The sequence below is a fragment of the Tauraco erythrolophus genome, chromosome 14, assembly GCF_009769465.1.
Source record: "Tauraco erythrolophus isolate bTauEry1 chromosome 14, bTauEry1.pri, whole genome shotgun sequence".
Lineage (NCBI taxonomy): Eukaryota > Metazoa > Chordata > Aves > Musophagiformes > Musophagidae > Tauraco > Tauraco erythrolophus.
The window spans coordinates 12,236,021-12,262,572 of record NC_141478.1 but is presented as its reverse complement, the minus strand read 5'-3'; the positions used below and the strand labels follow the sequence as shown (position 1 = coordinate 12,262,572).

At 40.0% G+C, this 26,552-nt stretch overlaps 1 protein-coding gene across 1 annotated transcript in view; it reads right to left on the bottom strand.

The window, feature by feature from the left end:
- Nucleotides 1-26,552, bottom strand: part of FBN1 (fibrillin 1) — a 156,323-nt gene that overhangs the window by 16,244 nt on the left and 113,527 nt on the right. The window contains exons 32-51 of the mRNA XM_086620462.1: nucleotides 25,025-25,147; nucleotides 24,334-24,456; nucleotides 21,887-22,012; nucleotides 20,207-20,329; nucleotides 19,485-19,607; nucleotides 18,469-18,633; nucleotides 18,011-18,079; nucleotides 17,774-17,899; nucleotides 16,355-16,477; nucleotides 15,573-15,731; nucleotides 14,574-14,645; nucleotides 12,097-12,222; nucleotides 10,884-11,006; nucleotides 7,723-7,848; nucleotides 6,815-6,931; nucleotides 6,274-6,402; nucleotides 5,890-6,009; nucleotides 5,327-5,452; nucleotides 3,177-3,326; nucleotides 431-496 (exon numbers count right to left, since the gene is read on the bottom strand). Of these exons, the coding sequence (XP_086476588.1) occupies nucleotides 431-496; nucleotides 3,177-3,326; nucleotides 5,327-5,452; nucleotides 5,890-6,009; nucleotides 6,274-6,402; nucleotides 6,815-6,931; nucleotides 7,723-7,848; nucleotides 10,884-11,006; nucleotides 12,097-12,222; nucleotides 14,574-14,645; nucleotides 15,573-15,731; nucleotides 16,355-16,477; nucleotides 17,774-17,899; nucleotides 18,011-18,079; nucleotides 18,469-18,633; nucleotides 19,485-19,607; nucleotides 20,207-20,329; nucleotides 21,887-22,012; nucleotides 24,334-24,456; nucleotides 25,025-25,147 (2,415 nt within the window). The remainder of the gene's footprint in view (nucleotides 1-430; nucleotides 497-3,176; nucleotides 3,327-5,326; nucleotides 5,453-5,889; nucleotides 6,010-6,273; nucleotides 6,403-6,814; nucleotides 6,932-7,722; nucleotides 7,849-10,883; nucleotides 11,007-12,096; nucleotides 12,223-14,573; nucleotides 14,646-15,572; nucleotides 15,732-16,354; nucleotides 16,478-17,773; nucleotides 17,900-18,010; nucleotides 18,080-18,468; nucleotides 18,634-19,484; nucleotides 19,608-20,206; nucleotides 20,330-21,886; nucleotides 22,013-24,333; nucleotides 24,457-25,024; nucleotides 25,148-26,552) is intronic.

Here is a 26,552-nt window from a genome sequence, read left to right as displayed (position 1 = left end):
GCCAATAAGGCTGAAGCGCTGTTTTTCTTGGGAGAGAACAGAATGTACTGAAGGGATCTGGGAAACTGTGGTTTGCACTTCTGGAGGATCAAAACCATTTACTGTAAACAGGCTACATATATTGTAAAAGAAAAGACAGGTATGCTATGTGACCCATTCTCTAGATTCTAGAGTTACTTTGCCTAGCAAGTCTGCTCAGCATAAATTAAAAAGCCAAATATGCTACTCTAATTTCTGATATAGGAGATATTGAAGCTTGAATTCAGAATTGGTATAAACAATTGAAAAAAAAAAAGTATGGAAATTTTCACAATATATGGCCTTTGGAAATAGTTGCAGAGGTTTTCTACTCAATTGAAAGGGAGAATGGCTTATAGGTAGAAAACGCCATGCTGATGCAACGACGGCATTCTGTAGTTCAGACACTTACCCAGTCTTGCATCACCAGGTCCAACAAGGATGCCAATTCCAAATGGACAAATCTGTCTGAATGCCTCTGTTTTAAAAAAAAAAAAAAAAAAAATCAAACCATATCATGTAATGAGACAATAGTCTGGGTTGGAAGTGACCTTTAAAAGTCATCTAGTCCAACCCCCTTGCAGTGAGCAGAGACATCTTCAATTAGATCAGGTTGCACATACGTTAAATTCTATCTTAATGATCAGCATTACCCATGAGCTACACAAGTGACCACTGATATCAATTCATCCTCCTCATGTCCAAAACCAGAAATACAGTATGTAAACGTATAAACTTATAATTTAGTTAATTATAAAATGCAATGAACATGCATATAATCATAAAGGCTCTTCAACTTTGGAAACTCCTCTAGTTTTGGGTCTGACACACATACAAAAAAACCACAAGTTTTGCAACTGAAACTAACTCTTCACCTCTCCCCTCTAAACTGTATTTTGAGCAGACACAAGACTGTAATTCAAATCATCTCAAGATGCTGCTGAGTATCTCTAGTAACCATGCTCAGAACATCACAGAACCCTTGACAAGATTTCACTTTTTCTTTTGCAAATTCAGTAGGCCACAAAGAGGTTTACAGTGCAGCAGTATAACACAACCACAGACATAACAAATGTTACACTTCCTTTAGTTGAAACATACTAGCTGATCTTTACTGAGGTTGAACAAAATAGAAGTAAATGTAGATGCACACTTGCACCGAAAACAACAAATGGTCTGGCGCACTGCTAGGCTCCGAGTGGGAAACTCAGCCTGTGCAGCTGGGCAGCACAAAACCTGCCTGTTGCTCAAGCCTTCAGAAGGAAACTCAGGCAGCACATACGTGTGAGCTGACCAGTCTGCATTCAGACACTAGATGATGGGAAACATGCATGAGATGACAAACGAGTATTTACAAAAAGATAAATCAAACAATTCCACTGACCACAACATGCCAAGACATAAGTTTCCTAGAAGACTCAGACATCTTATCATAGAATCATAGAATGGTTTGGGTTGGAAGGGACCTTAAAGATCATCTAGTGACAACCCTCCTGCCATGGGAAGAGACACCTTCCACTAGATGAGGTTGCTCAAAGCCCAATCCAGCCTGGCCTTGAACACTTTCAGGGATGGGGCATCCACAGCTTCTTTGGGCAAGCTATTCCAGTGCTTCACCATCTGCAGAGTGAAAAATTTCTTCCCTCTATCTAAGCTAAATCTATCCCCTTTCAGTTTAAAGCCATTACTGCTTGTCCTATCACCACAGGCCTATGTAAAAAGTCTCTCTCCAGCTTTCTTTTAGGCCCCCTTTAGGTACTGGAAGGCTGCTAGAAGGTCTCCCCAGAACCTTCTCTTCTCCAGGCTGAAGAACCCCAACTCTCTCAGCCTGTCTTTATAAGAGAGGTCCTCCAGCCCTCGGATCATCTTTGTGGCCCTCCTTTGGACTCGCTCCAACAGCTCCATGTCCTTAGTATGTTGGGGGCCCAGAGCTGAATGCAGTATTCCAGGTGGGGTCTCAACGAGAGCAGAGTAGAGGTGGAGGATCATGTCCCTCAACCTGCTGGCTGCCCTTCTTTTGATGAAGCCCAGGATATGGTTGGCTTTCTGGGCTGCAAGAGCACATTGCCGGCTCATGTTGAGCTTCTCATCAACCAACACCCCCAAGATCTTCTTCTCAGGGCTGCTCTCTTAAACGTATTTCTTCTTTAAAAGATGAGAAAAGATGAGCCTTGATATCATCATTGGAGAATAGTTTGAACTGTGAAAAACATATGTGCTCGCACTTCAAGGAAATGCTGCAATGTATACCATGCTTTTCGAACTGACTTTAGTTCAAGTGCTCTGGGGCAACGGAATGAAACATGTACAAGCAATAAGCCTAGGAGGAATATTGCAACCAGCACATCTGATTCTCTTTTCTTCCCTTGGCTTTTGCAAGGAGTGTCTGCAAAATATTTACATGACTTATTAATGAAATGAACTGTATTAATGTATTGCTGAAACCAGTCATGCTGTTAACCACATTTGTCAGCATGAATTAAAGCCTGCGCAGCAAATTGCATCATGATGGTACAAAGGCCATTTGACTTGCTTGATGTCTAGTTACTTGGTCTTACAGAGGATACTACCAAAGGAAAGTGCTTCTTTAGCAACAGTCCAGGGAGGCTTTCCTTCATCAAGATCTGTGTTTTGTCATTCCCTGCTATTTTTACCAGTTATTCATATCAATAAGATTGCAAATTTAGATTTTTTTTTAGTAACAAAATATAGTTACAAAATGTAACAGGGTGATTCAGATGTGGATCACTAGATCAACTTGGTTTTTTTTTAAATTAATTTCATGTTTATGGTATCCCTTCTTATACTGATTTACATTTAGATGAATTCCATTTGTCTTGCAGGTATTTCCACTCAGAGTCTATCAAGGACCTACTGCTTTCTTCTTTCAGTATACCATACTCCCAGAGCAAAACACTCTGCACCTAATTATACTAACAAACCTATAAGCAAACAAAGAATATGCTTGAGACTGGACTATGCAAGGAATATGGTTTTTGAGACTGCAACGGCATCTACTTTACAGAGAGCAATGACAATCGTTAGGGTTAAACACCTCTGGATAATTATTTTTCCTAATTCCTTCTTATGAGAATCCCAATCTTCTTTCAGTTGTGAGAGGCTATCATTACCGTAAGGTAACCTAGTCAATAACGCACCATCTGCTTCCTCTGGGCAGAGTTCACAGGGATCTCCCCATCCCTGTCCCTTCAAGGCGCAGCAACACTCTTGTTTGGAGTGGTTTCGGGACTTCGGCACAGAACATTTTCCATCTTCAAATTTGGTAAAGCAGTAACTTACTCTCAGATCTGTAAAGAGGAAAACTTGTTATGAGCAGTTAGAGTCACTTTGGCAGTTTTCACTTAGAGGTGTTAATTGTAAAATTACAGGAGGCCCTCCCAACAAAACACCCAGCTTCCATCTGAGTCTATCAAGAAGGACCATTATTGTCTCTGACTGGGGAAGATCTGAAGAGGAAGGGGAGTTCTCTACCACAGTAAAGGAAAGCTACGGGACAGTGTGTCCTACTTCAGTCATGGAAAAGGAGCAGGTTTTCTCTTTTGTCCAGCAGAGGTGGAAGGACTGTACTCCCCTCTTATCCTCAGTCCTCTTTGTAAAAAATGAATTTTGCTTTAATTTATTTATATTCCATTATTAGGAAGAATCATCTGAGCCAAGAGATTTTGATCAACTTGCAATGATAACACTGTGTAGTGTTAAAATGAGAGGTAATTTTCAATAGCGCTTTCCTTCCTTTTTCTTCCCTGAAGTACACACAAGCAAAGGAAATTGGCCCTGTGGCACTACATTTTACTCCCTTCAGCTGGGTAACCAGGGCGCTGGAGCAGAGCTGAGATCACAGACCACAAGCATCCAGCAGGCAGAGAGCTGGCAGCTCCCTGTATTGGCAGGGGGACAGCAACAGGGCAGTTGTGGAAGCAGCTGCTCATCTAGTTTTCCGGCTGCAGCATCAGTGCTGGGCAATGTCCAGATTTTACAGAAGTCCTAGGTAATGCAAAGTTTTAAACAAAACTTTGTTTGGTCTGAGACACTTGAAAAAAATCAGTCTTCTTCAGGGGATGGGGAGAAGCACACAAAGTTCATACACACAAGTGTGCATTTTCCTCTGATGTTATGTGTGAAACAGTGGTCTGTTTTCATAAAGGAGAAGACTAGACTGCATTCTTTTTTTGTGATTTTGTTTCTTGGGGTATTTTGTGATTTTTTTTTTTTCATTACCTGAAGAGAACAATATCCTCAGACTGAAGAAACCTCATTTACAAGCTACAAAAGCACAGCTAAAACAGCCATGCTGCTTTCTTGAAGCTAAGTGAAATAACTGTGCCAAACTGCATGGTGGTTTGGAGACTTGGATGAACGTTTACTGCAGGTTGGATTCATTTTTACCAAAACCACAGTTTAATTTAGCCCACTGTGAAGTGAAGAACTCACTATGGTGTCAACAAGCATCACTGTTTTGTGCCAAGCATAACTACAGAGGTCCTTATAAAGGTCTTACTCATCAGTGGTTCCCTCTGTGCACACGGCGTATAGGACATTTAACGATGTATCTATTTAATAATTCCTGAGGTCTTTAAAATAACTCACTCTCTAATTGCTGTGCTTGTTCTTTATCCACAAAATAAACTAACCTGTGGCTTTTCATTACTAGATGTTCAGCTATTAGTAGCTGATCTCTTAGTGCTCACACTTAGGCTCTGAACGGTGTATGCAGTAATCTAGAAGTCAAAAGATGCTTTGGACTTTTCTAAGCAGATAGGTGGTACTTATTGTCCACACAACACTATTTGCAAATTTTTTCCATCAATCTTTCTTCCACCCACACATCTGTGGAGAAGAATAGCATATAACAAGTGTTATGGAGAATATGAAAGTGCTAAGAACAGCCTTATTCCTGGAAATGCTGCCTCTGGCAGAGCACTGCAGTAGTCTCCTGCGTGTGTTCATGCTCCATCTCCTTGTCAGACACATCACAGTCTATACAGAGTCCAGGTAGCCTCAACATTTCTTACAGGAGTGCAAGAAAGGGCTGCAGGACAACATAATTTCCTCACTTAACCTGGTGCATTTAACATTATATTCACTCCTTTTATTGCAATGTTCTCTTTAATGACAAACAGATGTCAGGGCAAGACAGAACCTGGCTCCAACTACAGAATTATCATGTTTTCCTTGTGAAAAAACACTGCTTGAAGTCCAGTCTACTCATTATATTAGAAACAGGCAGCTAATAAGGCTTTTATAAAACAACAAATTCTAAAATGCCAGAAAATAGGAATGAACTCACCTTGGCATCGCCTTCCCGTGGAAGACAACACAAAGCCTTCTGGACACAGACATTTGAAACTGCCTGGAGTGTTGCTGCATGTGCCCAGGGCACAAATTTCTGGCTGTTCCACACACTCATCAATGTCTGTATGAAAAGTAATTAAAGAGATGAGAAATCAAAATGTCTACACTGAGAGCTGTACTACATAAAATGTAACCTTTCATCATCACTGATCTCAGATTTGAAAAACAAAAAGGAAAAGACAGAAAGAGGAAGAATAAATTTAGTTGCAAAATCTAGGGTTAGTTTTCAAACTCTCATGCAGTGGGCAAACCTCAGCAATATACCATCAACCAAACAGCCTAGGATTAGACTTTTCTTAGGATCAGATCAGGTAGTTCTGGTTCACACCAACAAAAGTTGGTGAAACTTTTTTTTTCGGAGTGACTTGCTAGTGGCTACAGTTCAGAACTGTACACTGCCACAAAAGACTAAACCTTACTCATGTTCAGACATAAGAAAGCAATAACAGCTGTGAGTAGCTAGGAAGCAGGACAGAACAAGGATTGTTCTATACATACCTTCACATTTGTCATTCTGCAGGATGTATCCAGGAGGACAGATACATCTGAACGACCCATCCAAGTTCTGACATGTGCCTGGTGAGCATTTTCCAGGGTCCAGTGCACACTCGTTGACATCTAAAAGAAGACACTTTGTTTGAGATGATTGTTGTTATCTCAATAAATCTGTGGCTGAGGCTGCTTCAATTTTGATTCCAACAAACTGATAGTGGAACTTCCCAGGAGCAGGAGAAGAGTCCTCTTCTCATCCTATTGTCATTGTTTTCTTCTGCTAGGTACAACGACCACAGTGTGACAGTTCTCTCTGACCTCTTCTACCGTTTTACTAAGAATATCTCCTCAAGATTTGCTGCACTTTTTATCTACCCAGAAAGCACTCACCAACACAAGTCCTTCCGTCCAGAGCCACCTCATAGCCGTCATTACAAAGACACTGGAAGGACCCGATCGTGTTCACGCACTGACCGTTCCTGCAGAGCATTCCATTTCCACTTGCACACTCGTCCACATCTAAGAAAAATAACATTGAAAAATACATAACACACACCTGCAACAAGTGAAATTGAGGAGGTGAGGTGTCTGTTTCTACTATATCAGCACAGTAACTGATAATTCATAAATAATCTCCTGTTTCAAGAGCACGTGAGGGGAAAATACCAATACTGGTCTAGGCTGTAAAATTATCAAAGCAAGAGTAAAAAAAGGAATGGCATATATGAAATGCAAACATTTAAGTGGCTATAGAAAAGTGAGGAGCGCAGAATCAGAGAGACCTTTTCAGACTGAAGAAACCAGATTTTGTCTTTAATCACACAGACCATGCAGGTTGCAATCCTAACTCAACAGAGAAGATGATACTAACGGCACTTTCATTAGAAGTAGAAAGTCCTAGAAACACGTAACTGGACTCAGCACTCCTTACCTATGCAGTCATTGTTGTGTGAGAGGATGAACCCCAAATTGCAGCGGCAGTTGAAAGAGCCAATGGTGTTTCTGCAGGTTCCATTGCCACAGGCGTCCCTCTCACACTCGTTAATATCTACAAAGAGGAGAAAACAAGCAGCAAGAATTTTAATCACTGATGGGGAAAGGAAAGCCTGTAGATATCCCATAGGCAAGAGAAATAACCCACTGCCAACACAGTGAATAGAAGGGAAAAAGATTGTCGTATCTCCCAAACAGATGATGTTACCCAGGTTTATACACTTGATATTAGCATCTACAAAAATAATCAAGGGTCCAATAACCATTTATCTTCCTGCGGCTCTTATCTCACCCTTCCCAAAGGAATTCTAAGCTATGTCTAATCATAAGCATTCTGAAATCTCCTCATTTTGCTCGGACAACAGACACAATGCTAACAGCTGTGAACAGGTTAAATACAGAATTTCCTTCTTTATGAAGATGACTCTGTTTCTGAAAAGGGCACTTTTCTGGCAAGAAATCTACCCTTCACTTACTCTGTTAACAAGTGGGCTGTATACAATTGCTGCATTGCAATATTCATCTATTGAATTGCTTGCCTAAAGGAATAAATGAGACAAAATGCTTCAGAAAATTCTAAGAAGAATGGAACATTTTCTTGAAAAACGAAAGCATTAGCAGTTCATTAGACAGGGTATATATTTTTAGAGGTTCAATCTACTGTAATAAGATGTTCTTCATTCATTATCAGCTTCCTAATTGCCAGCTATGGTGTTTTTGCGTCTTTGCCTGGTGGTAAATGGCTCACAATCTCAGTTCCTGTAATGTAGCTCCTTATGACAGAGAGGATAGACTTAATAACAACCTTAATGGAAGCCTAAGTACAGCTTAATTTGATATACTTGCCTATACACATTGTTCTGTCATCATTGGTCTTGAATCCATTGTGACAAATGCAGTAGAAACTTCCAACAGTGTCAATACACTGCCCATGGCTGCAGATATTGGGAATTTCTTGACATTCATTCCGATCTGAAAACAAAGAGGCACAGTGAAAGTTAAGGTGTCTAAACTACTGGCTGGAAAGATGCATTAGCAGCAACCATGATAGTCAGAATCCAGCACTCAGCCCTAATTTAAAATAGTATTTTTAATTTAGTAATGACAAAAGTATTACTTAGTAAATCTTGGAAAAGGGGCTACTTGCTTGTAAATTACCTTTGCCAACATTTGTGGAGCTGAAAAAAAATGTAGCGTAAAAATTATGTTTACCAAGCACAAACTCTTGCTGGAGGGAAAGCATATCGCCGTGGCTTTGAAAAGCAGAATTAATGACGTGAAATAGTATGGGGAGATTTCCAAGTACTCTACATTAACTATGCAGCAGATATGAAAGCCACGTATAAATCACAGTTTGTATCCTTCTCGTGAAAGCAACTACTTGCTTTTAGCTACATTTGATTACAGCACAAATTGCTTGATTAACTCACAGAAATCACACACAACAGAAGATGAATCCCACACTTTTCTCACTAAGCTTACTGAGAGATAAAACGCATTGTAGATTTATCTACTTATTGTGCAGAGATAAAAAGGGTACATGTGTACTAGGTGTTGTAGCATCCATGCCTCATGCAATGTGACGATCCTATAAACTGGACAAAGCTCAAACAGCAAGAAGAATTACTGCTATATGGAGTCAGAATATGTTTTGTCAACAGCAGCAACCACTCAATTGCGTAATTCTGCAGAAAGAGATTGGGAAGGCTACCCTGCCAGCACGTGATATGCTGCCTTACAATAGCAGGGCATCTATCACACTAGTTCAACAGCTGGCTACTTCCTGCTACTCTTCTTATGAATGCTTTCAGGCAGAATCCAGGATTTTATCCATAGTAAGTGAAATAAAACAAGAAAGAACGAAATGTTTGCTGTTTAGCACATTTTTTTCTGTAAAAAATCAGAAACATGAATCAAATGAGGTCTTTCTGTTAACATCATCACCGACAAGAGTCAGTTTGATTCCATACACTGTCTGGAGTTTTGTCTGCTGCAGCTCCAAAAGACTAGAACTGAGGTGCTGCCATAAGCTTCTATTAGAATCAATTAGATTTAAGTGTTCAGTAATTTTCTTTTACATGCAACTTAAGCAAAGCAGATGCAGTTTCCTACCAAACCATCCCCAATTCATTGCAAAACTAAGAGTCAAGCTGTTCCTAATTGCAAAGAACTACATGTACTAAATCTTGTTTTCCTGCCTCTACCTCCTCTTCTCTACACTCTGCTTAGCTCACGGACAATCCCAACAGCCCCTGTTCCCAGGACTACCGTACATCAAATGGGGCCATTAGTAACTTTGGATGGATGTTCACTGAGGACCAATGCTACTAATGACACTACTGCTAATTAGAGTCTAAAGGAGGCAGAAAGGAAACCAATGCTGGATAACATGCTGTCTTAAGAACTCCTTCTCAGCTCGGGAAAGTAGAGACAAAAGAAAAACTATGACTCTCTTTGGTGCTCTGTGGGCAAATGAATAGCAAATTAAATTCTCAGGGAGAAGTCACTTCTTTTGGAGCAAGCAGCAAACATTGTAACTTCTTTAAAAATTTGGAGATACAATTCTCTTAAGTGCCAAAAATGAGTTTATATGCAAAATTATTTATTATACCAAAACAGACAGGACCAGAAGAACACTATTTTGATAGTAAGACAAATGCAGTACTCGTAGTACTAGTGGCTGTCATACATCAGTTTTGATTCAATAGCATATAAACTACTGGGGTGTGATCATTTTCCATGCAGTAGCATGACTGATCCAATGCCACAAGGTGCTTAGCACTCTTTGCTCTCAGCAGAGCAGTTGGGAATTTCCTTCCTTTGCTGCATCAAGTACTTTATCAACCACTTTTATTTTGATTCTAATTGTGTGACTATATTTTCACTGAATATAAAATAAGAGCAAAATACAGGGAAGTATTACTGTTTGTGCCAATTCATGTTGGGTATTGTAAGCCATATCAGAACCTTCCCTGGCTCTTCCTGTACTGCTGTAACAAATCCATAACAACAACAATTACATTAGGAACATATTGAATATTTACATGTGCCACGGCATAGCTTAACAAAGCAAAGTTTTAGTTCTCATGGTAGTGCTCTGGTTGCCCCTACATCCTTTTCCCTCAAGGGTCACATGAAACAATGAAAAACTGCACTGCAGGGAAAAGTACACTTCCTAAGACTCAAGTACTCAGAAGCAAAATACTAAGAAAAATGTCACTAGTTTCCATTGTAATTATTATTTTATTCAGAAATGTATATAATATTTACAGCTACTTGGCTCACAGCAGTCTTTAAAATCTCTGCAATTCTTCAAGTAATCAAGATAACATGAATGCCTCTCTGGACTATGATATTAGAAGAAAGAGCAAATAGATTACAGAACTGCAGTCCCACTCAGTGAGTAGTTAAAAATAATGTTCAGGAGCCTGTTTAAATCCACAGAAAAGTTAGGAAGTTTAACAATAAGCTTTTTAAGTTAGTTACTGCATATGGCCTAGCAGATAAGTCCACCTTATGAGCAGAGACCCTAGCAAGCAGTGATTTATTTGTAAAAATACAAGTGGCAAATAAATTGCTAAAACACATTTAGCAAATTATAATGAAAATCAAAGAATTTATGCAGAGGAAAGTCCCTGTCAGGATCGCAACTGAATTTTTAGTGTCAGAAACAGCTAGTCAAAAGGTAGTGAATCATTTGGTCTTCCCTCCCCAGACACAACATGGGCTAAATAAAAATGTCAGCAGTTGGTGGGATAAAGTGGAAGACATACACCTACTCAGGTGATTAACTCTCATTTACACCTCTGTGGGGTGGGCCAATTAGTCTTTTGGGAATTACCAGAATGTTTATGTGATGCCTTAGAAGACTTTAAGAGGAGAGTTCTTGGAGCCCAGATCATCTCATGGTATATCATCTTTCTGAAGAGGAGATATGCTTTTTTAGACTTCCTTTATAACCTACCACTTTTTGCAGACCCTTACACAAACAAGTTAGAAGTACTCACCAGTGCAGCGGCCAGTTGATGTGAACCTGTAGCCAGGTTTACAGTCACAACGGTAGCTACCAGCTGTGTTGACACATTCCGCATTTTGCTGACACACTGGTCCATTTTGGCATTCATCAATATCTGCCAATACGAAAAGGGAATTTGATCGTTATGTTAAACTGGCACTAGAAAGACATCAAAACCACTTTGATTTAAGCGTAAAGAGTATTACCGTAGCCAAGTATAGGAATTTCTTTTTAATTCTGAAAAACAAATATATGGATGAAAGTAGGTATTTGGTCACATTTAGGTATCTCCCTGAAATGATCTCAAACCTACATGCTCCATTTGTAAAATTCATTCCTATTTAGAGACTTTATATAACGGTTTTCTGAAGGTGTTGGAGGGCCCATGAAAGGCCTGTTGCAACACCTCACTTGGGAGGATTTCAGTCTTAAGACTGTGATCAGGATAAGCAAGCTGCTATGTCTGCACAGATCTCCACTGGGGACTATGAGGATCTCCCTTGATCATAATACAGCATCAAGATCCCGGTTGGATACTAGTAGTTTTCAATGTAAACAATACAAAATTTTAGGCCAAAAAAAAACTTGACCAATTTGCCTTACTTAAGCTGCTGCAAGAAGAGAACTTTGTTTCCCTAGAGATATAACTGCGCTTCAGTTAGAAGCAGCAGACAGAAGATGCTTTTACTTGAAGCTCTCAATGCTTTGCTTGCAGCACCCGTGTTGTCAGCAGTCATAACCCACACCAGAGAAAGGCACCAACTCATCCTGCTGTCTTCAGTTTCTCCATTAAACTGACTAATACAATGTGAGTAAATGTTTAAACTGGAAAAAATTATCATGTGTTTATATTATTTACAGAAATCTTTGTTCTATTAGAAAAAAATATCTTGGAATTAAAAAAAAATGTGCTTATGATCTGACTCAAGACTACTACTCTTTTCTTGGCTTTGCTGTCAAATGTGAAAAACAATGTTTCTTCCCATGACTGCTGACTCATGCTCCTTCAAGGCCTTAGATGTCTGATGGAAAATCTGGTATTTTCTATGCAAAAGAATTCAAAATGTCTTAATTAACATAGACTTATTACACTGATACCAGTATTTTCCCCTCATTAAGGATTACTTGCAAGTATGTGAGATTTGCCAGCGCCTGAATTGCCAGCTGGTGAAATCCCATCTCTCTGAATAAGATCAGCACTCTACCTTCACAGATCAGTAGCTTGTCATTGTAGAAGAAACCCACAGGACACTCGCATCGGAAGCTGCCAACCATGTTTATACAGATCCCATTTTCACATACTCCAGGAATCTCTCTGCATTCATCAATATCTGCAAGAAAACATTTTTTAAAATATTGTAAACAGCACTTCACAAAATCTTCTGCTACAGAGTATGTCCTTAAGCATTTATCCTTAAGAGAATTATCAAACGTATAATGTGAGCATCAGAAGTTCCCAACTGCAATAGACAGTGAGTCATTCCAAACTGTGGAAATGTAGATATTTCCTACTTCCTCAGGTTCTGACTCTTCACTGTAGCCAAGATATATCCTGCCACATAGGAATGCAGAGGGTAGCACACGTCCTTCCTCATGGCTCCCATCCACAGCCCTGATGAACCTCCTCATCCGAGTGTTACAGTGGAGTTATTGTGAAGAGCCAAACAGAGAATGTAACTGTCTTTGGTTTAATACAGGAGAGCATGACTGAAGGCAAACACTTGTCAGAATTAGTTTTGCACTGATTTATCTTTGTTAATTTGAAAAGACTTTCATGGTTTTATGTAACAGTGTGAAAGTGCCAGTGCCAGGTAACATCAGGCTGCCAGCATGCTATTAATTAGATTGATTAAGCCAGTCAGCCATGGTTTGCCAATGTTCTATATACACCCGGGTTAAGTAACCGATTTTGGCAAAAAAAACCGCAACAGCTGCTATTACAACTATATGTCTTGCCTATTTGGTCCTTAAGTCATACATCTTTAATATTCTTATAACAGGAAAAAGTTCAGAGATTCCCCCAAATCCTCTCCCTTTATTAAAAATTGCCACATGCACTGATGTACACAAGACAAATAATATGGTGGGAAATTATCAGTTTGTGTTGAGCTTCCATCAGATAATGGTGGTGGGTTTTTTTTTTTACTTTGCTGCTGGATCAAACCCTTTATTTCCTATATTAGATTCTGTAATTTTGAGTTCTTCTGATTATATAAAGGATGAATAAAAGTAGAACTACTTCTGCCGCTGAAACAACCAACTGGAGTAAAAATACAGAACTTCAATCCAAACAGAAGAGTAACATCATGTAAGAGCTGTAACCAAATATTACAGGGTACACAGAGCAATTTCTCTGCAGAGTGGGCGCTACCTTGTTCCCATGCCCTGTGCCTACAGAAGTAAGGGGCACAAGCAGCTGCTGTGCAAAAGCAGCAGGTTGAGAGCTACAACCTAGTGAGACCTACCAAGATCCCAAAGTGGCACGGAGAGCTTATGATTCCTACAGGTAAAGCTGCGTGTAAATCAGCGTCCCCACAGTGCTGCATGCACTGGGAGCTACTGGTGGCCTCTGTGGGACAGCCCTTCTGCTTCAGTTGGCTCCTGTATGTGCATTACTCTACGACGTGGCAGGACAGACAGAGCAGACTGCACCACTCCTGGCACACTGCTACAGATGCAGCTTTTACCTATGCATGTTAGCATGATCCAAGGTCTCCCTGCTGATACTGATGAATGGCCCGGTTACCTCAAGCAGACTCAGGAATAATTTGGGCTAATAGCTAGTTTGCTTCTAAGAAATGACCTGATAAATAATAAATACTTTACATTTCTGTAACTTCTTTAAAAATTGCATTCCCTGCTTTACTAGAAATAGTTCCATCTAAGTAGCTGAACGCTGCATCGCAGCACCAGCTTAATGCTAAAGAACCTGATTACTGCCTAGACAATGCCTCTGTTCGTTACAGGGCACATTATCTGCTTCCTATTTGCTTTCTGTGTGAATAAAAACAAAAGGGAGTCCCAGTAGGGATTTATTCAACTCCTTGTCTTAGAATTGCTCATTTTCTCCCTCTTTTTGTTTTGCAATTTGTTACTCATGATTCAAATGTGACACACAATAACATGCGTTGCCCTGAGCAACCTGATCTAGTTGGAGATATCCCTGTTCCTTGCAGGGGGGTTGGACTAGATGACCTTTGAAGGTCCCTTCCAGCCCTAACCATTCTATGATTCTATGATTCTATATGTGAGAAATATTCCAGCTGAGCAGATAACAGGATTTTTGTGTCAAACCAATACACAGGGGAACTGATGTGAAATGTCAGGTTAAATCTCTGCTTTAGTTTGAAGGAAAGACTCCTAATTCCTCTCAGACTAAATGCTGTTTGGCCTTACTCCCAGACCTCTTATTCCTGGTATCCATGCCCTGCTCATGTAGGCCTGATTATGGTTTCTTTGGAGCTTTATGTTGCCTTAACTATAAGCAGCAAATATCATTGCTGCAAGCTGGGAGGAGCTAGGCAGAAAGTTTGCAGGCTTAGACTTAAATGGAGGGGTGAACTCCATTACACTGTTTAGTTGTTATTCCTCCCATGAAAAAAATAATTGGGAAAACAAACCTCCTCTCTTCCATAGGAAGAGGTAGCATGGAATTTAGTTCAAAACAGAAATTACAACTCACCAACTGGTAATCCTGTATAAATGTCAATGAAAAAGCCAGGCCTTTGACTTCCACAGAGTGTAGAGAATTCATCTGCAATCAGAAAACAAAGCAGCAGTTATAGTATTTGGAATTAATCAACAGTCAAAAATTCATTACGTCCTTTGCCCAAGAAAATTATTCTTCTACTCTTTCAGCACCTACAGGGCACACAGTGGTATGCAGGCCCTTCCACGAGGCTCACCATGTGATGTGCTTAGTAGGCACTTCAGTTCTCACTCAAAAACCATTGAAATGAGCAAATAAAAAGATGCAGATGGCTTGGGATCACATGCTGATTTTGCTTTGCGTATGCTTATGTTTGTGCATTACAGTTTTTGCATACAAAAACCTGAACTGTAAGTTGGAAGTTATTCAAATAAGCATCTACGAAGTTTGTTCTTGAAGCAAAACATCTCGAACCAGAGTGGGATGCCTAGGCTCAACTCTGCAGAGTCTCACCTGGTGTGGAGGAGTCCTGTACGCCCATACAATTAGCCCAGCAACTCCTACATCTTGCATTTAGCTGCTAGACACAGATCATTCTCAGAGGAGACAAAGGTACCTCTGTAAACCCATGGCTACCAGAAAGGCCCTTTGTGGCAATCATCAGCAGTCAAAGCAGAGCACAGCAGACACCGTATTTGCTGGAGCAGTGTCAATAAAACCTTGGTCAGTGCCTCAACACTGGACCAAGAAGCATTTGCAAAGACACAGGTTAACCGATGTAGAGCATGAAGTCTCCCAGATAGCGAAACTGTCACAAAGGAGGCATAGCCCAGCAGTATGAATACAAAGCACTCCACATGCCTTCACTGTGGCCAGGCCTGATCACCTTCAGGCCACAAAAAGTAATTAATCCCTTCATTTTAGACACACAAGAACAGACGAAGACATAGCATCTTTAACAATGTTACACCCACTAATAGTAATTACGATGTTACCAAGGCTTTTGAACAGCTTTGCAATGCAAAAACATACCTGTGCTCGGGATAGGACACTGTTCACAAGGCTTATTCCATGCACGTCCAATGTTGTAGGAACAGCAGCACATTTTCTTGGTCATATTAAAGAGCAGCTCACCATCACAGGTTTGATTGTCAGCATAGTAATTTCTGTAACACAGACTTCTTCTCATATCTGTGAAAATGAAGAAAAACTCAGGCCAATGCATTAGCAACTCCTATGGAAGATGATGTACCTGAAGAGTTTAGGAGATAGCTTCTTCAAATACGTCATTTTTAGACCCCTGTCAAGCAGATGCTGCAGCACTGTAGAATACTACAGAATAGCTTGCCCCTAGAAGATTACTCTAAAAGTATGAAAAAGTGTTTGCAATACAAATACTCAAGAGCAACCAACACAGTTCTAACAGCGATCAGACTGATGAAAGGATTCAATATTGGCCTTTTGCCCAACACTGAAAAACATGAGCTTGTTTATGGGTCTCCCCTAAGAACTGTACGCAGCTTGTGACTTCATTCTGTGAAGTCTGAGTAAGTTTGGTAGTGTTTCACATATAGAGGTTTGGAAGGAATGAACATAGAAAATCACAAACTAAAGGAGAAATTCTAATGAGGTACTGAAAGATCTGTATTTATAGTGATCTGCTTTGCTTTATTTAATAAAATTAATGAAAGAAGCTAGATCTTCCATTTAGTTAATTCTTGTATAACTAAATATAGAGAAATGGTTCTGATTTGTGCCAGGTAAAGCCCTGGTCCAAAGCACTAAGGTAAAGTTTAAAAAAAACCAACCCATACCCATGCAATTGTTTCCTCCATTAACTTGCATGTAATCAGGAGGACAGATGCAGGTGTAGTTCCCAACAGTATTGTAACATGTGCCAGGTCCACAAATGCCAGGTGTATCACACTCATTCACATCTAGAAGAGAACAAAAAGGCAGTGAGTGGTCACAGATTCTTTCTCATTGTGCTTCCAAGAACAAAAATGTCTCAGTAACACCTGAGGTAGGAAGGTACTGGTGAAGGAGAGCTGAAGGGGCTCACTGTGGAGCAAAGCCCACACAGAAAAGGAAGCAGTGGCACAGGTGGCCATGGAAAGCCTGGTTGTGATGCGAAGATAGGAACTCTAATATGTCTAGGCAGCTCAGAGACAGCAACTTGGTTTCTGCACCTGTTGTGCAAAAATAGTATTTGAGGATCTCATCCATTCTGGATTCCCAGATCTGGACAAGAACCAAAGCTGTTCCCTGTGGAGTGCCTATCTCAATAATTAATTAGGCTAAAACAAATTGATTGGATGATTCAGGTCTGTTTGACTGGGGAAAAGTGAGCAACTTTCCCAGCACAAGATGTCACATTTACTTCATCAAGAGACAACACTAACCTTTGTTTAAAAAACCCCAACAAAACCCAAACACAACACTGCCCCCAAAACACCTCAGTTCCTAAAAGTTCAAAAGTATTTCACTAGCCTTACCATTTTGAAGTATCTTTGACACACCACTAAGGAAAAATATAGAGGTAGATTTCCTCTTCAACATTTCCTGAGCTATGTAAGCATGATATGGATAAAGCACTTCAGCCTTAATTTAGGACCTGAATCTTTTGTATTTCTGCAGTGCTTAGCACATCATAGGCATTTTTAACAGCCTGGAAGGCTGAAGACAGCCTGGGCAATAGTAGATTTAAGGACTTGATGGGTTGCCTAAAGTTTTGTATCCAGTACAACCTCACAGTTGCATGTAATGTGATGAACATGTACTACTGACTGTGCTAGGGGAAGGAAAATGTTTGAGATCAACAGGAGAGAAAATAAACAGTGGAAAAAAGGCATGGACATGCTGTAATCAGCCCAGCAGACTCACGGGGCAAGTGTGCTCTTTGTCTGACTGCCTATTCACTATCCATTACCAAACAGCTATTTTTTTATAGCTGGTTAGTAAACTGTTTTACTTAAAAATCGTTGGGTTTTCTGGTTTTGATGGAAGTCTGATCATTTTAAACAAAAATTTTCATATATTTCAACATGGTCAAGAAGCAATATTCTCTGTCTCAATGCAAGACTTCAACTTGTTCTAATTTTCCCACCCTCAAGCTTTACACTGCGTGGTCTGAGTATGTTCCTTTTCAAGGACAGATTAATTCTTCTGCATATTGACCTGTCATCATTTGATAAGAATAAAAGCAGAAGACTAGTTAAGTGAAGGCTACGTACCATCGCATACTCGAGTCTCTTCATTCAAATAGTACCCTGATGGACACTGACACTGGAAGCTACCAAACGTATTAATACATTTTCCTCCTTGGCAAAGTCCAGGCAGTTCTTGACATTCATCAATATCTATTCAAACAAAACCACAAACACTTCATTCATGCTTTTCCATGAAAAACAACACTTACTGAAGAGTTTCGTAATTTTAGACACGTAAATATAGGAAAATGTAAACATTACCCTCCAATATAACTGTAATAGGGTTTGGTCGGAATCCTTCCCCTCCAGGGCAAAGAACCTTATATTCAGCTGAAAACAAAACAGATTTATGAACTTAAAATAGTAGAAATATTTTCAGCACAACTATTTTTGAAAATTAATCAGATTATTACCGGTAATTTAAATGTAAAGTAACAAAGTAATCAGATATAAACACTAGGTTTTACTCTGTAACATTTATTACTATTCCATTTCATAAAGTAGTTTTTTTTTGTGTAACAACAAACTTGCTCAGAAGTGATAATAACATTCTGACTAAAAAATCTTTTTGAAAGACTCGTAAAGTTTTAGGTTAGGACAGTGAAAACCTGTCCTCTGCATGTACACAATAAATGATTACACCGGTATTTGAGTTACCTGGCTAAATTAGAAAAAAATCCAACACATTGTATGTGTTTAACCCAGGAAAGTTGACTTACTTGTGTTCACAAGTGGGCAATGTTCACAGGGAACTCCCCAAGCTTTGCCCAGGGAGCAGCAACAGGAGGCCTTGGAAACACCCACTCCGATCTCATTGCTGCAGAAGGTGCCACCATTATCTCCACGAGTTTTAATGTCCAGGTAACAGTTGCCAGATCGTGTATCTATTCAGAACGCACATAATGACAAACACATCTTATGAGACAGGAAAACACAACATACTCTCTCAAGATAAGGGATACCTTCAGATGGCTCTCATTTCTTGTAAGACAGCCAAAGAATGTAACTTTTGTTGTCCAGGAGGGGCCAGCTTTTCCCACTTAGATAGGATGGTGGTGCCCCATTCCTTGGCTCTGCTGGACTTCTCAAAGTAGAGAATTTCAACTAAGCTTTTTCTCATTTTGATTCAAATTTTCACCTGCATTTGTACATCATTCCAGTTCCAGAAACCCACTGCTTTCTCCTCTCCTTGAGGTTAACATGCATGAAAGCATCTACTAAATGTTAGAAATTTCAAACACATTTGAATTTAAAGAGCATCCCTATGCCCTCTTAAACAAAAGCCAAAAAATATCAGAGGGTTACTAAGCAGCTGGAGCCTAATACAAGAGCATTTCCACCGGTTATGAAGCTGCACCTAGCCACATTGTGCTCAACACTCCAAGAGCATGGGTGGCTTTATATCACAACTTCCTTTGCCTGCTATCTTGGGGCCAGCTGGATGTTGGTTTAAGCTTGTCGAAATTTAAAATTGTATCATGCCTGCTGTAAATTGCAGACAGCTGTAACAAGCCCCAAGGGTTGGTTCTGGCAGCTGGACACTGTCGGTATGCTACATCACTGTGGACATACTCCCACTGCACTAATACAACTTCTAAGCCAGGGGCAGTAGGGTAGGAATTGGAGAGCCTGTTCCAGCTCTTTTCCATGACCTAGGTCTTTATTCCTAAGCAGGTAGCCTTGCAGGCCCTCAATGCTACTTCACCTGTAAATAACATAAGGAGTGGTCCCTTACCAACGCATCCAACTCGGGTGGGATTCAGCTCAAAATCCGGAGGGCACTCACAGGTGTAACTACCAGCAGTATTGACACATGTGCCACTAATGCAGGTTGTGGGATCTGCACATTCATTAACATCTGCAAGAAGAAACAGCATGTGGTAAGCAAACACTTGAGGACAGTGCAAACCATGGATATATCATAGGCTGACCACCACAAATTCTTTAGTTATGAGATACTGATCTCCAGAAAGCTCTAAAAAATGCCCACACATTTTAGAAGAACAGTAGTCTGAGATGAATCCATCATTTAACGGAGGAAAAAAAAGTTTTTTCCTGGAAAACCGAGGTATAAACCAAAATTCACATAAAGTACTAAAAAAATACTTAAGGGAAAAATACATGACAAAGTCATAGCTTACCATCCCGTACTGTGCTGTGAATGGAAACTATAAAGCACAACACATCTCTGCCTGAGAGATGTGGACAGACAGAAGGGTTCTCTCTGCTCTGTTTTCCCTTTTCTTCTCTTCAGCCAATGGGATATCAGAATTTGACAAAGAAGAGGAAAGAGGAGTGTAAAAAACGCGAGAAGGAGAAGCCTGTGTTATACAGTAGGGAAGTCTGTATTGTCCTATATCCAGTCTGATCTGTACAACTTTTAAAAAGAATTTCCTAAGGAGCTGACCACAACACTAACAGAAAATTAAGAAGTATGTTGTTCAAAATTATCTTTACCTGTGCAGTTACCACCACTTCTGTCCAACTCGTAGCCCACTTCACACTCACATCGGAAAAGTCCAGGGAGGTTATGACAAGTACCGTAGACACAGATGTTAGGAAGTGAGCACTCATCGATATCTGATAGAGGAACAGGAGAGGAAAAACATGAGGTTTCCTTATCTTTTTAAGATATAGACAGAGAACTGCAAAAAGGTTCAGAAAACATGGATCTGGAAGCCAAAAGCTCTCGCACATTGTGTAAGACCAGAAAAAATAACATGCAAGGTTTATGTTTGGAGCCTAAGAAACCTAATCCAGAATCTTTTTTTGTGGGCAAAAGGCTCTTTCCAGTGTCACTGGAAGCCATGCCAGAAACAATCTGAGCTTATTAGTGGGCTAATCTGACAAGTAGTGAAATTAAACATGGCAAGAGATATACTTTAAAAAATGAAGTTCATTCTAAATCAGCAGTCATCTGCAGAAAGCTGGACATCAGCAAAGGAAAAGCTTGTGCCCAAAGGTGAACTTGACATTCATCTTCAGGTTTCTGCATTTGACAGATCGCAGGTTTGACAAGCGGAGCTCATTTTTTGTGCCTCTCGTCCGAATCATCACGTTTGATTCAGTATTTACTAAAAGCTGTATGCACTGCATGAAAAACAACCCATCTGATATAACAAAAAATCATGTGTTTATAAAGGACCTTAAAATACTGCATTTGGTGTACACATCTGAGACATCAAGGAAAGTCTGTTTTAGCAACAGGAGCTAGCCTCTATATAAGCTATTTAAAGTTAGCTAAAAGGTTTGAAAGTAAATTGTTTCACGAAACATTACAAAACCTGATACTGTTCTAGTTTACACAAAAATTCACTCTCTAATTATTTCTCTTGGTAAATCACTAAAAAATATACAGAATACTTTTCAGGGGAAAAAAATCCTATTTATAGTGATGTACTCATGAACTCCATCAAATACTCGTTACTATGAGTTATTACTATGTCAGATGATACGCTGCTGCTTCTTCACTGACTTAACTGATTTGTGTTATATCAACTGAGGATTTCAAATGTTATAATCAAATACATTACCTTAATCATCTTGGTAACATTTTTATCACATGATTTTTGTGAATTTTTGCATATGCAAAGCTCTTACGAAAGAGATGTAAACAGTTAACTGACAACTCACTTTCAAAACTGAACAACTATTCCCAGGATTTTTTTTTCGTGGTCAAATAAACTTTCTGCAATGCTTCAAACTCTGATTCTGCACCTCACAGAAGCCCTCAAAGCATGTTTACTGTATTAGCTACCAAATCAGTGCTTTTCAGCTTCATATACATCAAGGTAAAGTAACATTTTTTTCTGTTTAACTCCTATGAATAAAATGAAGGACTGGCTACAAACTGACCAAGATGAAATGGCTGCTGATAGTATCAGTTGGATCAGCAATCAGATCCACAAATAATATGTCATAAGACAGGTTCCAAAAAGCTGTTCTGTCCATATACAATATGCAGATAAACACCTAGAGGCCCATAATAAATGTATAAACTTAAAAAGATCAACTACTATTGACAATTTTCATGCATTCCTCAATACAATCACAACTGCAACCAATCGTAAAATTCTTCAAACATAAAATATTATTAAGGCTGAATTTGTTGAATGTTGTTTAAATTTAAATAATTACCTTCACATGCTTTCCCATCTGGACTTGGCAAAAATCCCATATCACATTCACAGCGATATCCTCCAGGGGCATTGAGGCACTGCCCATTTTCACAGAGATTCAAGTTTTCTGAGCATTCATCGAGGTCTGTAAAAGGAAGAGAAATTGCAGGTTTACAGTAAACATTGTTTTCTCACCAACATTTATTTCAGCTGAAGAATGCAATCTAGTTATGCGCAGAGGCCATTACATATAACAGCTTGGTGTATTTCCTACATGTTGAAACTACAGCTTCTAATCAAAAGCAAAAAATCAGAGAGAGGTACAGACTCCTAAAGTAACTACAGTTAATAACAACTGGAGACAGTACTCAAATTTAGACTCCGAGTGAGCACTTGAATTTTATCATAGTTATTGTTTCTATTACAGCAAAGCCTAGAGGCAGCAACTGAAAAAGGAGCAACGAGCAAACATATGGTAACAAGCAGTCTCCATGCCGAACATACAAAACACTGACAGAAAGTGGCACTGAGGTGAAAACATCTTGATCAAAATTAAACTGCAGGTTAACAGTTGATGAGAAAAACAGCCTTGCTACTGGACTATGCTGCCTTTCGCATAGATTGTGGCCCTTATTCTCTGCCTGACATTTTATACGTCACAAAAACACTCTACTTGTTGCAACAGAGTGTTTGTGGCTGGCACTGTGAGCTCGTAAAAGTCCATGGCTGGCAATTCAAAGGTAATACCTACCAGGGTGCAGGTGCATGCTTTAGCAGAGAGCTTATAGAACACTTGCACGTCCTAGTTTGAGTCCCAGCCACCTCTGAAATTCACGAACAATAAAGTAACCAAATTTTAAAAATATAAAAATCTACTGACTACAGAAACTCTGTAAGCACTCCATTTGAAAGATGTAGTTTATAGACTCTTGGAAATCATCAGATGGGAAATTAACAAAAACAACTGAGTTATGAAGGCCACAAAAGAAGCTGAATGAGATTCAAGAGTAAATTATAGGGAGAGAATTAAACAGAATCCCTGAGTCCATTTATAATTTGGAATGATTCAAATTCAACCTTAAACCTGCTGAGTTAGATTCTCAGATGCCATAAAAATCTGCTTCAGTTGAGAGTGCTGCTTATTTGCACCAGTCGAAAACCTGCCCCACCAGCTATCGCAAGGCTTTATTCCAAACAGGGTCACCTTCCATGTAGCATCACCAGCAACCCTGATATCCTTAGTGTAACAGCAGGGCTCCTGATGACTAGTCTTACATGAGCTAATCTGTTCTTCAGTGGAAGACTGAAGTGTGGATGGGAAACATCTCTCTAGCATTTACAGTTTATAAAATGAGGTTTCAGAAGCAGCTACTTCCATCATGTCAGCACTATGTCCTGACATCAGCTCTCAGGATGATGTAGTAAAGAGGGCAGACAGCACACACTCACTTGTGGAAAGAACAAATGTTTTTAGGCAATTTTATGAAGCAATTTTAATGCATGTGCCCCATTATTTAAATACTAAGGTGGGTAGCCAATGGACTGGTTTACTAACTAGCCAAATTACATGATCTAGCATTGTTTTAATGTTTGCCACCCACTCCAACTAACAAGAAAAGCCCAGTGAAAACTCACATTTTATCAAGTGAAAAAAGTGACTGGTTTAGGCTAGGTATAATACACAGTATTTCTTTCAAGTTATGGCAACTTAAGTGAACTAGAAGACAATGGAAGATTCATAGATTCATAGATTTTCTAGGTTGGAAAAGACCTTAGAGATCATCGAGTCCAACCATCCCTAATCCCCATTAAACCATATCCTCAAGTAGATTATCCACCCTATTCTTAAACACATCCAGGGATGGGGACTCAACCACCTCCCTGGGCAGCCTATTCCAGTGGCTGACAACCCTTTCAGAGAAGAAATACTTCCTAACATCCAGCCTGAATCTCCCCTGACTAAGCTTATGCCCATTTCCTCTTGTTCTATCACCCATCACTAATGTAAAGAGTCCTTCCCCCACCTCCCCACCATCTTTTCTCAAGTATTTATAGGCCGTAATCAGGTCTCCCCTCAGCCTCCTCTTCTCCAGGCTAAACAGCCCCAACTCCCTCAGCCGCTCCTCATAAGTTTTATTTTCCAGCCCCTTGACCAGTTTAGTCGCCCTTCTTTGGACTCGCTCCAGGAGCTCAATATCTCTCTTAAAGCGAGGGGCCCAAAACTGGACACAATATTCCAGGTGCGGCCTCACCAGTGCCGAGTACAGGGGCAGGATCACTTCCCTGCTCCTGCTGGTCACACTATTCTTGATACACGCCAGTATCCCATTGGCCTTTTTGGCCACCTGGGCACATTAGAGAATAATTTCAGATGTTTAAAAGCTATTTTTGTGTATTAAATCATAGACTAACTTAGGTTGCAAGGGACCACTGCAGGTCATTCAACGCTTTCGTGAGAAAGCTCACCTGTACAAGTGAAGCCATCTCCAGTATAACCTTCTTTACACAGGCAGCGATAAGAGCCCATTGTGTTCTTGCAGTCAGCATGTGGGCTGCACATGTGGGTTCCATTGGAGCACTCATCCAGGTCTTTAAAATAATAAAAAAGGGGGAAAAAAAAAAATCAAAAAAGTAACATTAGTTAAAACAACGCATCATGAATACAAGCTTTAAATAGCATATGGCACACGGAAGCTCTACTTTAAATAATCTTCCATAATAAAACCCACACATACGTGGGGTCATCTGACTGGAAAAGCAGGCACAGCATATTCACAGCCCAACAAAGACATCTGACAAGGTAACTGTGAATGAGGAAGCTGCAGGGCACTCTCAAAACTAAGATCTGTATCTTGTTTTCACAGGGAGCACCACGAGACCTCTCACTGCCTCCCATCGGTTGCCCTCAAGGACACAGCACCTCTCTCCATGGTCCAGTCTGTTTTCACCATCTCACAAGCCAAATATGAGATAATGCTGATTTCACAGTTACCATGGCAGAGAATCTGTACTCCAACAGATCATGTCAAATTGACCTAACAAGCTTTACCACCATTTGTCTTCTCAATTTGTAGATATGGTATTGTTTTTTTCAGCACCGCTGGAAGCCAGTTTTGGTCTGACCTTACGAATGAATACAAACACACACGACCCTCACCTGTGCACTTGATACCATTTCCAACCCAGCCAGGGCTGCAGCTACATTTGAAACTTCCTGCTGTGTTTGTACATATGGCGTGTCTATCGCAGTTATGGGCTCCAATTTCACACTCATTGATATCTGTAAAAACACAGAGATGTTTGAAAAGCTCATGGATCAAGCTTTCTCATATCCAGGTAACATACTGGAACTTCTCAAGAAAGACAACATGAACATGAAAGCAAGCCTGCATTTCTTTATAGCATGAAATTTTAAAATGAAGAGGAAGAGAAACAGAATTACAGCAAAGGAAAGCAAAGAAGCACGTGACATATTTCAAACGTGCTGCCCTACTATCTATGTTTCTGCTAGGCATATAAAGCAGTACTTCTGCAGTTCACTTCAAAGCCCTGGTAACTTTTATATTCAAGGAGGAAAACAGTAACTCAGGTTTTCCTTCTTTTTCTAACTGATGCACTCAGAAAGAATGTGAGGCCACCGCATTTGGGAAGAGGACTAGCATCCATAAAGATTACCACTGCAGGTGTTCAGCATCCTGGGATGTAAGTTTGTCAAGCAGCTCTACAACAGGTTGTGGGTCAAATTTGATGACTAGGAGCTGGTATGAAGACCTGTGTTACTCTGACAACAGAGATATCACTACAACTTACTGGCTTGCATCTTGCCTGTACCTTAACACGAATGAGGGAAAGAAGATAGCTATCCCATCTGCCCATCCTGGGGTCTGTGGAGTGGGACTCAAGTGGCTCTGCATTGCATGGTTTGCTAAAAGGTCTCAGAGGCAACTTTGCTGCCCAGGGACTCCTGGAATGCAGCACTCCCACAGCCCCTGACGTATCTGCAAGGATGGTAATGAACACCAGCTGGGTACCACCTGCAAAACTCCTCCTAGGATTATCCCTAGGCAGTTAACAAAGCCAGGTTCTGCTTTGCCAGCGACTGTCAAAGGCGGAGGACAGGCTGTACCACGGTATTTAACGTGACAGCTGATGGACACAAAGATCATCAGGCATGCAGTTTATTAAGAACTCAGGAAACCTAACAGTGGAAAAAAGTCAGCATCCTTAGAGACACCAGGCAGCAATCTTCAACATTTGCGTTCGTGCCAGCACATTTATTTCAGTACTTGCTAGTTTCACCTTATTTTCATTCTTGGGCATTCTCTGGCAATGTCAAAATGTATAGACAGGAAAAAACAAACTGAACTCCATTCTTCCTTGTCACAAAACAATATTAATGCTCCACATAAGTACTTGGAGAATGTATAAACTCAAAGGCAAAGTTTTCAGAAATTACTCCTGGTAACTACAACAAAACTGGCAGGAATTTTTTTTACTCATCTGAGCTATGGATTTTACAGTACTTTCTGTACCCGAGCTCTCTCTAACAGTGCTTTACTTCTATGCAGGTCATAAATTATCTACAATTCACATCAAATCACTTAATATTTATATCAATTTTTTGAGTCCTCCCAGGTGCCTTTGGTGTTGCAGTAAACCAAATAATCTCATTCTAATGGGAAGGG